Genomic DNA, 13,342 nt, shown 5'->3' with positions numbered 1-13,342 from the left:
GTTGAGGTTCACTGATACAGCTTCTCTGACTCCAAACCCCAAATCCAGCCCAGGATGATAATCCTGAGATAAAACCATTTGCATTATCTCAAAAAAAATCCTGCAGAAGTGCTTGGTCTAAGAGAAAAAAAGAATGCAGGCAGCAGGAATTTCTAGGTATCCTCTCTCCTTTTGTCTGAGAGTTTTCACCGTGAGTGTGTTTACATAACAGACCAGGAATTCCATCATCCACAAAGCCCCATCCCTCCAAGGGATCTGTATCAAACAGATGTAAAGCAGGAGGGAGGTGGAGGAAGGCAGGCAAGCAACAAGCTTTGCTAGCTCCAAACCGTCACATTATGGAACGGAATTCAACAACTTACATGTATATTTGTTTCAAAATCAGAGGTGAAGTGTGAAAAAACTGCAAGAGCTGGGAGAGAAACCAGGATTGCACCGAAGAAGTGTCGAGGCAGCCAGCCAGATATCACCTCCAGGAGACGCTTGGTGCAAGTCATCACCTCCTCCAGGAAGAACGCCATCCTGGAACACAGCAAAGCAGGGATCCAGCCATTAATGGCAGCACATCTCCTTGCACCTCTCATTTACCTGTAATAATACAGCTCCAAATCCATCACTTAGGCTCTGGGAGCAACCAAAGGTGCCACAGCACCTGCTGGTGATTCCAGGGAATAATCCAGCTTGGCTGCCAGGTTTGCTCCGGTGAGGAGGGGCAGCAAAGGGAGGGAGAGCCTCGGCATGGTGGCTTTGAGGAAACAAATTGAAAGGCAAACTTCACTTCCTTGGAAGGTTAAAGCAGAGGGAAGACTCCTCTCCATTCATAAATAAAGCAGGCAGGGAGAGAGGACACTTTTTACAAGTTAAAGTTACTGAAAATAACACCAGGAACGTTTGAGGAGCAGGGCAGCTCCAGCACCCATCACACTGCAACCCAAACCAGTTCTCCCAGTTGCGAGCAGCCAGTCTGCAGGCAGGCTCTGTTCCCTGTCATTAGGGAAGGGGAAGGGGAGCGTGGGCTGTGAGCTGGCAGCCTGGCAGGAGCTGAGCTGGAGGAGCTGAGCTGGAGGAGCTGAGCTGGAGGAGCTGAGCCTCGGGAGCCCAGCTGGCACCGCACACCCAGCTGGATCCCACCAGCCACGCGGGGAGGAACGGCTCTCGCCTCGAGCTGCCGAGAAAACCACGGCCCCAACCTGTGAAGAGCTGAAGGAGCCAACTGGAAGAGCTCTGGAGAGCAGCTTACCGGAGATGCTTCTCAAATGAGAGCGGCTCTAATTGCTAAAATGAGTAAGGGAAGGTAAAAGGATGCTCAATGCTCAAGGGCATTGAACAGAAAACTAGTATTTATCCACAGAAATAAATCCTTGGGATAACTTCCTTCTCAAAGCTCAACGTGAGTCACTTGAGAAAAATTGCAACTGCTGTTCAAGTGCCTAATTATTTTTAAGAAGCTGTAAAAAGGTGGTGTAGCAGAGTTAGCTGCATCCAGAGCCATTAATGGCATGTGTGGAGTTATCAGACTCAGGCTGGGCAGGTAATTCTGGACTACAGAGCCCAAACAGTACAGAATTACACCTTTTTTTTTTGGACAGAGATGCTCACAGCCCAAAAAAATCCCCAAAATCCATACACTAAATAGGAAATTCTCCAAAATCACATAAATTACCCCATATCACCCATATCTCTAAAAAGAGAAAAGATATCCACTCATTTTTAACCCTGCTGTCTGAAACACAAGGTTTTATATTGCATAAAAGCCTGAGATAAATCATGTTGAATTTCAAGTTCTTTATACCAGTTTGACACTCATTCCACACCTTTAAATATAAATTGTTTGTGAATGAGATTTTAATTCTCTGGTCTGGATTTCTTTGACTTGCAACCACAAGTATTTTGTGAAGCATAAAAACTCTTCTCTAATTGTATGTGTTAAAATCTGTAAATGACACTTAAATTCATGGCAGAAGAGGAATTTGGGAGGATGGAATACACTGTAATTCATCGGGAGTCCACGAGAGGGTGCTCACAGATTTGTCAGTTCCCAGAGTTTAATGGATTTCCATTCACACCAAAAATTCTAACTGTATTCCATCGGAAAACAGAAATTCCAGCAAAGCACTGAAATTTAAAAACGGGATAAAAAATATTTAAAAAAAAAAGCTCTCTCGAGTAAGAACTGGGGTTTCTGAAGGGTTACAGACTGTCAGAAATGTCCCTGTGCTCAGTGACAGCCCCATTGTCCAGCACTGAGCTCGTCTGGAATCACCACCCAACTCCCCATCTCTGAAAATAAAACCCCACTGTCCAACAGAAATGGGCTGGAATTGGGATTGGGATCTCCAGGGCTGAGCTGGGAGCAGGAGAAGGGGAAGAGGAAGGGATGCCAGGCCCAGGGCTCCCTGTGAAGGCAGCCTGGTGCCACCTGTGCCCACGCCTGGCGCTTCTGCACGGCTCCCTGGCACAGACCCCGGCTCTGCTCGTGTCTCTCACCCCAACCCACACACGGGGACTCCACTCTTTGCATCCTCCTCCCTGCCAAGCCTCCCTGCCAGGACAAATTCCTGTTGGAACTACAGCAACAAACCCACGGGTGAACCCGCCGGGTTAATCCCACCACGAGGACGCCGCTTTACTGAGGCAGCTGCGTGTCTCAAAAAGGCAGGTGCAAATTCCAGGGCAAGGCCACGTTTCTCCTGATAATCTTCACCTTCTTGCACTGATTTTTTTGGGATGGGATTTATCGTGGGGCTCTGGAATTAAACTCCAGAATTCTCCTTGAGAGTGAATGCAACGCTCCCAGCGCAGGAAGTCAGGGGTGCATTAAATCCAGACAGCAGTGAGAGCTGCAGACAGATTTAATAGCTACAGGGCAGTATCAGTAAATAATGCAGTGTCAGTGGGCAGCTCAACAGGGCTTAAATGCTAAAGCATCTGAGCTGTTTACACAAGCTGGAGTTCAAATTAGTAACTTTGACATAAATGATTAATGGCTGATGGAGACTGTTACCAACATTTCTGTATTTACTGGCAGTTTAAAATCAATTCCCAGAGTTCAAATCAAAAGCTTTTGGCACGGCAGCAATTTGGTGGGATATTAAATACCAGATGTTAGAAATAAATAAAGGCAAACAGACTACATTGTTTTCCCCAGCATCAATACTCTGTATCAGTCATGTTAACAGATCTGGTTCATTAAGCTCGAGGGGCAGAAAACAATTTGTGCTCCTGGTCATGAGGAATCCATTTAGGAAGATCCAGGGTTGGCCACAGGTCTTGGCTGAGGACAGAAGGGAGGTGAGAGCAAGGCTGGGAAGGCAAAGCACCAGGAAAAGGGCATTTCTCTGGTCAGACAACAACGAAATTTCCCTTCTACTGTTGGACTGTGCTTGCTCTCCTCATCCAGGTAATTCTTTTTTGCTGTCTAGAAAGATCCTTTTAAATTCATGAATCAACTGAAAGTGCTCCCACCTCTCACTCTCTTGAGCAGGGCTAAACATCTGCTCTTCTGCCTTCAACCCTTCACCCACAAGCCTTCCCTGAAGAATGCTATCAAAAGCAACACATTTTTTGTAAATAAACTTATTTATAAGCAGTTTTATTCGAGGACAAGATGTCAAAATTATCTAGTGAACAAAACTTCTATATTTATACTAAATATTGGGCAGAATCTCTAACCCCTATTCCTGCAGAGCCTCTCCTCAGACTCCCAAGTGGAATCTCACATTGTTGTACGTTTAATGATGATTTTTTTTAAAATACCAGAACTTCAGCACCTCTCACTCTTCAGCTGAGCTTGTCAAAGTAGCCACGTTTCAAGCAGGCAGAAGGACATTCTTCAGAGAACATTTACAGAGGAGATGACATCTTCCACATGCTCACAAATGAAGCACCAATTTTTGCATGCAGCTTTATACAATTAATCTTGGAGTGGCTCTTGAGCTAACAGTGGGATCCTCATCTATAGGTACTCCAATAATTTATTATCAGACACTTCAGAGGAATCAAAACATCTCTCTCCCTCGTAAGCTTTGCTCCATGAGGACTTTTGCTGTTGCAGAGGTTGAGTTTTAAGTTGTTTCTCACTGGCCAGGCTGTGCCAGAGCTGTGCTCTCCCCTCCCACGGCTGGACCGAGGGCTGAGCCACAAGAACCAAGGGAGCCCTTGCTAGGCTGAGTCCTGGGTTTAATTACAATTTAGCTGATTTAAAGGCAGGGTGCTTAGCATCATGATAATGAAAATACAATGTGAAACTTAGTCAAGAATTTTCTGGTCTTAAAATAATCCTTTTTCCTGAAATTCTGGGATTGTGCCCAGCATTGTAGTCCAGTCTCCTCCCCAAAGATATCTCGGTGGTATTCTGTGATTGTCATTTGGGATGACATTTCTGCACAGGAAGTTCTGCACTGTTTCTGTGCATAATGAGTGGTCAGAGGGAGCAGTCCTCACTTGGAAGAGGAATTGAAGAGGAAAAAGATCATTTTCACCTCCCTGCCCAAAGGAACTGTACAGAGTGTGTGCCTCAGGTTATGGAGACTAGGGTGGCCCAGAAATGTATTTTATTACAAAATAAATTCAAAACATCCCTGCTGGTTAGGAGAGGAGAGGGAAAGGCAGTGGTCACTTACCCCATCCAGCCATTCCTGGTTCCCAGGGTAACCAGGACAATTTGAGGGGTCTTGGGACAGCACAGAGCTGCAGTGAAGCCAAACCCTTGCACAGCCACTCACAGACAAAATCACTTTGCCAACTCTTGACTATATAGACTGAAAACAACGATTTCCCTTCTCCTTAAGGAACCCATAAACCACCAGTTATAGAGCAGGACTGCAATAAAACCTTATGTATCTACCTATAAATATTTCTGAGATTATAGCAATAATTTTTATAAATGTACAAAATAAGGCAAAAGCAATGTCCTACGGGGAAAACAAGTGGGAAAAACAACAAATTGAAAAATACTAAACTGAAGTAAGAATTCACCTGTAAAGTGAGTGAGCACAAATTTTCTCCAAATACACCTGGACAGCAGAAAACAGCATTTCTGGAAAGTGGTGGTTGAGCTGTTCCCAGCTGAACAAGTTCATAGCCACCAAACCCAGACCAGCTGAAAGAACTGCCAGGGCACATTAAACTGCTTGAAAAACTTCTGCCCCACCCAAACCAGAGTGCAGGAACTTCTGCAAAGGGGAAAATGCATTTTTGATGCAAGAGAGAGGACAGAGCAACAATTTACACAGTTTTGAATGACAGCTCTACCAGTTCAACCACCAGTACAGCTTTTAACTCTCTGAATTTTCAGATTTTCTAAAAACTATTTCAATTCCAACAGCCAAACACCCCTGCTAAGAAATCTATCTTTAAAAGCATTTCATAGATGGCTTCTCTCTACTCCACATGCCAGCTTTAATGTAAATCCACTTGCACACATTTATATGCCCAGTAAGGTACAAACCTCCTTCAGTGACTAAAGCATTAATTCAGTATTTTTTACCTCGATCCTGCAAAGTCAAAATAACAGTGCCAACTGCAATCTCTCGTTTCTTTTGAAACAGCAGCAGAAATTGCTTCCAGCTCATAATTACAAAAGCATTCTGATTGACACATTCCTGACAGATCTGCAGGATTCCAGGAGAGGACACCCATTTGCACACACCACCCTCATCCTGCTGTTGTGTCAGGGAAATGCAGTGAACACAGGGATGAGGAGGGCAGAGTGAACTCCTCCCACAGTCCAGACAAACAAACAGCTCATTAACAGCTTGATTAGCTGGGTTAATGACAGCTCACACGGGGTATCTGTGTAGATCACCCAGCACACCCAGGAGAGCAGAGCTGCACAATAAAGTGCTCTTTGCTCCCCGGGGCTGGGGGAGTTACACACTCCTGGAAGCCCAGAACAGCCCAGCCCTGGGCACAAACGGGGAATGAGGAGCTGCTGTTAAAAACCAGGCACCTGCAGCCAAGTGCAGAGCCTGAGGGGCAGGACAAGGGCTCAGGTGTGGGGTTGGCACCTCTGAGCACGACCCTGCCAAGTGCCACCCCTTCTGCAGGGACAAAACAGTGTCCCTTCCCTTCTGGGGAAACACTGGACTCCTGTTATAAGTCAGACACTGAAAACATCAACCACCTCAATGTTAACCCATTTTAAAAAAAGAAATAAATCTGGACAGACACAATGTGCCTTTAGCAATTTCTCTTCTTTCTTTCTTTGAGGGGAGCACTGCTCTTTGCAGCTCTGATACATGATGTTGGTTTTAACCCCAGAACTCTGTACTCTTATCTTGGAATTTAAAGAAGCAGTTTTTTGGGTGGGTTGGTTTGCAGGCAGATAAAAGTCTTCTGTTTGAATTCTGATGGTCCTTTGAGGAGAGAAGACGTACAGTGGCATGTGGCACCCCGAGGAACAGTAAGAGGGGCATGGATGGGGTGCAGATTACATTTTCCATTCTATCAGAGTCATAATTCTGCTGCAATTCCTGTAGCCAGAGCTCTCCCTGCACAAGCTGTGCCACGAGCCTTGGCTGCACTGACTCCGTTCTCAAAGCGTTACAGCCCATCCAAGCGAGTCCCTGGGATGCTGTCAAACAAAATGTTCCTGAGCCAGGCACCACTGCAGCTCTCCCTGCTATCTGCAGACTTTGTTACACTTTCTTTACCTGATGGAGATGACAAGGGACAGCACTTCCAGCAGGATGGCGATGACGAACACCACGACGGCCGCAGGTGGCGGAGGGGACGCGACCATTCCGTGCTTCAGGAAACAGGTGATGGAGAGGATGAGGAAGACTGTGGTGGACAGGAACACGTCCAGGAGTGAGCTGAAGGTAGCACTGGCAAATGTCTTCACTGGAGCATTCCTTATAACCTGTGTGGGACACAGGGATTTGAGGGAAGGGATGAAAAGGAATAAATGCTATTTTGCCGAATTCAACCAGATGATGAACAGCAGCTCCTAACAAATAAAGGAATGAAGAAATTTTCTTCATTAATCCAGTGAAAGCATTGGTTGGAAACAAGAAGCAGAAGAGGTGAACTGATGGCTGTCACAGCTCCCTGAGCAGATTGTGTTGAAAAGAAGTATTGGTGACACAGCCCCCAGGCCCGGGGTGATTTTTACACACTATTATGACACAGAAATAAAACAACATGAAAATTGACTATTCTGTGCAAAGAAACATAAATATAATAAGTAGAAGATAAGTTGTGGGATATTTTCTTCTATTATTTTAATTTAAAATAATAACAGATTTTGCCATAACCTTTTTAGCACTGATGGTTAAGAAAACTCTCCTAGCACCACTCCACAGACACAGCTCCTGTGGCAGAATTCACATCTCCCTTTCAGACCAGATTAAAAACTGTGTAATCCAAATTGATCAGAGCCCAGGATACCAAATTCTGCTCCTCCATAACCCCTGACCACACATTCCCATCCCATCCTGGCCAGTTTGTGCTACCGTGGCCAGTCCTGCTGAAAACCAGATTATGAGCTCCACATCCTGGCTCATGAAGGTGAGCCCAGTCCTTGGAGTGTTTGTATCTGCCCAAGAGATACACCATAGAAAACAAGTTCCAAAGAAAACCAGATATTATGTTATCAATGTCACCATGAAGGAGCCCAGCTGGAGGGCTCTGGTTTGATTTGAAAGTTTCTTTTGCTCCTCAGAACAGGTCTGTGCTCAGCAATACTGGGAAACAAACTTGTTCCTCATTTGTACCTCCCTGCAACCTAAGAAATCCAGCCAGCATCACCTCAGTGCCAAAATTAACCTTTTAACCTGAAGGGGTAGCAGAATCCTGTTCATCCACACATGAAGTCCCATCAATTGAATTAAGGGAAGCAGCACTGGATCCCCAAGTGACGGAGTTAAGGATGCTCTAACAGTGTTAAGCACTGCCTTCATTTCCAAATGAGAACAGATTAAGGCTCTTGGGAAGCAGAGCTAATTCCTGAGAGGGATCACAACCTGAGAATGCAGCTGGCTCTGTATAATCAGAGGTGAATTCAGGGGTGAATTCAGAAAGTGAAGTCACTTTCAGCAGCAATGACTGTCAGGCCATTAGAGAACCTCAACTGTTGTCAAATCTTTCCACTCTCTAAAAGATTTCACTGTTGTTTTGAACCAGAACTCTGCTAACATTAAAGCTTTAAGAGGTTTTTGCCCCAGTGCTGCGGAGTTACTATTAGAGAGTGAAAATTCCCACTTTGAGGAGGTAGTAATTTTCAAATTATTAGCTTGCCACTAACAAAATGCACAGGCCACATTCCTGCTCTTTCAAGGAATTTCCCAAATAGCCACATTAATAGGTCCATCTGTATGTGCTTTACTACCTCTGCTTTGCTTCTCTTTCCACTGGAAACTACCTGATGTACTATTTTCTGTACAGTTTGCAAATTTTGCAGGCTGCATACCATAGGAAGTTTCTCCCTGTTGTTGCTACAGGAACTTTATGCAGAGATACCACTAAATTACAGTGCTGCAGGATGAGCACAGAGCTCCTGACCAAAGTGAAGAGACTGAACTGCAACACAGCTGGGCTTTCCTTTGGTAAAATAAAATAAATGTAATTAGGTGTCACCTGGAAGTATTGGAAAACAAACAAATATTCCTAAGGAGAATGTGACAACATTGCCCAGAACTGAAAGGAACAAGCAGCAGGAGCAGAAATCCTGCTGCCCTGAGATGCAGGACATAGAAGAAGAAAAGAAACCCATACCTAATTTATCCTGGTGCAGTTCTGCAGAGGGATCACCCAAATCAACAGCTCAGTGCTGCTGGAAGGGAAGGGCCCATTCCCCTTCCTGCTGCCGGACGCTTATCTCCTGCTGGCTCTGGCACTTGCCAACCTCTCCAGAGCTGCTGCTGCCTCAACACAGCACAAAACAGCCCGAGATGGAAAGAGAAAGAACCCCAAACAGAAAAACAAACCATGAATATTTCATGCTAGGCCAGTAAATGAACTGCTCACAGCAGGGAAGGCTGAGAAGCACCAGAGCCATTAGAAGGAGCAGGGAGGAGGAGGAACAAGGAGGGCAGAGCAATTGCTTTTTCTTGGCAGCAATTTTTCAGCTACTGGTGGAAATGCAGCCTCAGTTCTAACTGACACCTAATGTCACTCTAGATAAATTTAAACCATCTTGCTAGTTCCTATCAGACAGGCAGGGAAACCCAGTGTTGTGGAAAGCCTGTGATATTATTAGACCCCAAGGGAATTAAGGAGTTTTTAGACTCAGTGCAGAATCCTGAAGAAAACCTTGAAGAGTTCCTTACAATTCCAGTGTTTTGAGCTGCCTGTACTTGAATGCAGCACACTTATGGAATCAGGACACTTGAATTCAGCACAGGTTTGGATTCCACAGGGATAACCATAAGACTGTGACTAAACAAGAATCAAATTCCAAGTTACCATTCTCAAAGTTAGAATATTTGATGAGAAGACAAGCAGCAATTGGTCCTTTACTTTGGTAAGTGATGGTCCTTACCATCTCAGCATGGTTCTCTGGCCACCCTAAAGACTTAAAACATTAACCTGACCATGGAGGAAAGACAGGTGAGAAGTGATCAGTGTACCTCAGAGTTCCAGCCCAAACACTGGACTAGACTCAGGGCATGGCAAAGGACACTCCAAGGACTGGAACTCCTCTGCTCTGATGCCAGGCTTGGGATGCTGGGGGTGTTCAGCCTGGAGGACAGAACTTTGGGACACCTCACAGCCCTTCCAGTGCCAAAAGGGGCTCCAGGAGAGCCGGAGAGGGACTTTGGACAATGGCCTGGGTTAACAGGACACAGGGAATGGCTTCCCACTGCCAGAGGGCAAGGTTAGATGGGATATTGGAAGGAATTCTTCCCTCCAATTCTTCTATTGGAGGCCCTGGCACAGGGTGCCCAGAGAAGCTGTGGCTGCCCCTGGAAGTGCCCAAGGCCAGGCTGGACGGGGCTTGGAGCAGCCTGGGATAGTGGAAGGTGTCCCTGCCCATGGCCCAGAATGAGATGGGCTTTATGGTCCTTTCCAACCCAAACCATTCCATAATTCTATAATAAACTGAAAGGAGACTGTTTTAAGAGGCAGCAATATCAAGTAGCAAATCACATCTGACATTTCATGACCCTTGTCATGAAACAACTGCAACAAAATGTGTTAAAAAACCCAAGGACAGACAGTGGCTTAGACAGATTGCAGACAGAAACCAATGCCAGGAGAAACACACCTCTTCCTGGTAGCTCGTCCTGTAGGCCATCTCCAAATCCTGGTCCAAGAAGTTGAGGCTCAACTTGTTAATAGGTGGTTTAAAGAAGTAATCTTTCATGAGGCTGAAGAAAGAAGACAAAATCAACATCAGTTTGTTCAGCTGTACCTCCTTCAGCCCCCTCCCCAGTCTGTGGCTGCTGTTTCTAGGGATGCTGGCACTTGGCTTTGAAGTTCCTGTGGTTTTGCTTCTTTCTCGATCACCGAAGTATCCTCTTACCCACATCACTTGCTCAGTCAAAGGAAATATTCCACAAAAAAACAGCAAAATTTTATACTTCCAGGAAGAGTCTAACAAGTCCTTCCAGAAATTTAACAGACCTAACTGATGAGTACAGATAATTGTAACATAAGCCAGCAAACAGTAAAGGTTAATTGCTGCTACAGACACAGAACTTCTGCAGACACGTGGCTGTGGGATATTTGTGTCTTGGGTGGAATTCTATGGCTCAAAGCAAGCCAAGGATGACAAAGGTGACAAATTGTTATGGGGGGGAAAAAAAACATCGCCCATTTTAGAAAACAGCAGTTTCTTGTTATTTCAGACACTAAAATAACTCAGTAACTCAACTGGGAACACTCCTTAATGATCCAGGCTGCAGAGAAGAGATGGAGAGCTGAGATTTACTTCTGAAATGGGAGATTTGGAATGACCAGCACCATCAACAAAGGCAGTGACAACTAATGACATCAAGGCTAAGGAACCCAGAGGCAGCATCTGCCAGAGGGTGTTTATGCCCTCTTTCACCTTCATCTTTCCCACAGAAGGTGAAAAAACCCCACAACAATATAAAAGAGGCTTCAATCATTAAGAAGTTGCTTTTATTTCCCATCCTCTGGAAGAAAAATAAAACCTTTTTGAGTTTTGCATTAGCAGAGGTTTATGAATGAAGTTTCCTGATGGCACTTGATGTGCAAACTTTTCCTCCCCTGAGCAGGTGCCAGGGAGCTGAAGGGACCCGACAGCACCGAGTGCTTCGTGCCCAGGGTCACAGAGCAAGGTCACACCTGCTTGTGGCACTTGTGGCTGGGACACTGCTGTGTGCAGCTTACAAACACACCCCTCCCTGCCTGTGAACCTCATTTCTGAGCAACTGATTCCATATGTTATTTACAGGGAATTGTTTCTAAAATCCCTCCCAATCTAAAATGGGGTGGCTGCTTTCCCAGTGCTATTCCCACCCTGGGAACTGCAGCACCACAGCCACAGTCAGAGCGGGCAATTTCCAAGCTGGTGACTCTGAGCAAAAACCAGAAATGCACGTGAGGTCAAATTCCAAGCAGATGAAGAAGCTGAAAGAAAGATCCTACAGAGCTTGTCTGTGCCTGAATTCTTTTTTTAAGGGGGTTTGGTTTTGGGGTTATTTTCTGTTTATTTTTATGGAACTCTTGCCTAAGAGGTTTTCTTGGAAGTACAAGCTCCCAGCACAAGATGGCATGTGGGAAGCTTTTTTTTTTCCCCAATTGAGATGCAAGATCAACCAAACACACATTCCTAGACTGATGCTAGAGAAGACAAAGGAGTCTAAGCATGAATATGGTGGATACTTGGTAACCTTTAAAAATTCTGGCCTTGGCCAATACATTAAAAATATCAGGATAGTCTGAAGGAATGACAGGATACCTTCACTTGAGTCACCCCTCTCTCTTTCATTCTTCCTTGTCTTCATTCCTCACCTTTCTTAGACATTTCTAAGAGCATCTTATAATAAAAATTTTGAAAGGTTTTGGGTTTTTTTTTATCCTTATGTACTGTTGAATCCCCTTTCTTCCTGCAGGGAAGCTCAACAGAGTTGGTGATGGTGCTGTTGTGCTGGTAAAGGATGTAGGAGGAACAGTCCAGCTCCACAGTACAGCATGAAACAGAAGGTGGAACACGATGGAACCAGGGTGAAGGCAGCATTCCCGGGGCCTTCTCAGCTCCCTGTCAGCTCATTCTGTCTCCAAAAGGAAGATCCCACTTGATGAAACAGTCAAGTACATAATCTGCTTTCCAGGAGGCCTTTGCCTCCCAGCACAGGGTGTTCCCCGGATCAAGCAAGACTGAGAAGTGGGAAATGAAAGAAACAAACAAATTTTAAAATAATGGAAAAGTATTTAAACAATATTTAAACAAGAAACTTCCCCAAGGAAGGGATGAAGGGCTGCACAGAACCCAGTTCTGGGGGAGCTTCATGCCTGAGATTCTGCTCTGGAAGTCTGAAGAGATCATTGTGAGTATTGCCCTGGTCAGCACACGAGTATTCACTTCTTGTACTTCAGAAGGTTTATAGCCTAAGGAATACCTAATTTTTGCTGGAAACAAAAATCCCCAATCCAAAAATCCTTTGAGGATATTCCCAGTGAAATAAAGCTCAAACATTCTATACTCTTACACTACAGGGTTTTTTTAAAGAACACAGTAATGTGCAGGTTACAGTGAAGAAAGCACAGGATTTTTACAGAAGGCAGACTGGAAGCTGAAAGTATTCACTGTTTGTTAAATACAGATAATCAACCTGTAAGAACTGGTAACTTTCATAAAAGGATTCTTTTATAATGTACTAATACAAACATGCCACACTAATACTGTCTTTATTAATAATATTTTTAAAGAACATTGGAATTGTGCCGAGGTATCAGCTCCAAGGTGAAATCTTGGCATGCAAAAAACTCCCAGCCACACAGCTGAGCTCAATATCCCCAGTGTGAAGCATTTCCTCCCAGCTAGCCCCAGGCAGCTTCCTAATGCAGTGTCCAGGCTCCTGAATCCCCCCAGGGTATGTTTAACCCTTCCCAGCTCTGCAGGAAGCCTGTGGGATTAATTTATGCACTTTATCACCATACCTGGGTTAAGTATTTTCTGTTAACAGGAATTTATATCCAAGTGACCTGCAGTGGAAATCACTGCTCAGTGCTTAGGGAAGATCACTTGGCTTTGCAACAGCATCAAACCAACACAGCAGAACTCAGTGAAAATGGGGATTCCTGTAAAATGACCATGAGGAAGTTTGGTCCCCTCCCTGAGACACCTCAAATTCCTCATTCAAAGATCCTCACAGATACTGGATTCATCAAGACCAACAATTCTGTTTTACACAAGGGGACCAAGAACATT

At 44.9% G+C, this 13,342-nt stretch overlaps 1 protein-coding gene across 2 annotated transcripts in view; it reads right to left on the bottom strand.

The window, feature by feature from the left end:
• ADCY9 (adenylate cyclase 9) overlaps positions 1-13,342 on the bottom strand; it is a 90,281-nt gene that overhangs the window by 21,050 nt on the left and 55,889 nt on the right. For both annotated transcript variants that reach the window (XM_058849696.1, XM_058849695.1), the window contains 3 exons: positions 10,208-10,310; positions 6,654-6,862; positions 363-522 (listed from right to left, as the gene is read on the bottom strand). In XM_058849696.1, coding sequence (XP_058705679.1) covers positions 363-522; positions 6,654-6,862; positions 10,208-10,310 — 472 coding nt within the window. The remainder of the gene's footprint in view (positions 1-362; positions 523-6,653; positions 6,863-10,207; positions 10,311-13,342) is intronic.

Source organism: Poecile atricapillus, chromosome 14, assembly GCF_030490865.1.
Source record: "Poecile atricapillus isolate bPoeAtr1 chromosome 14, bPoeAtr1.hap1, whole genome shotgun sequence".
In the NCBI taxonomy this organism is placed as follows: Eukaryota; Metazoa; Chordata; class Aves; order Passeriformes; family Paridae; genus Poecile; species Poecile atricapillus.
Note: the sequence above shows the minus strand (reverse complement) of the source record. Positions and strands in the feature narration are given on the sequence as shown.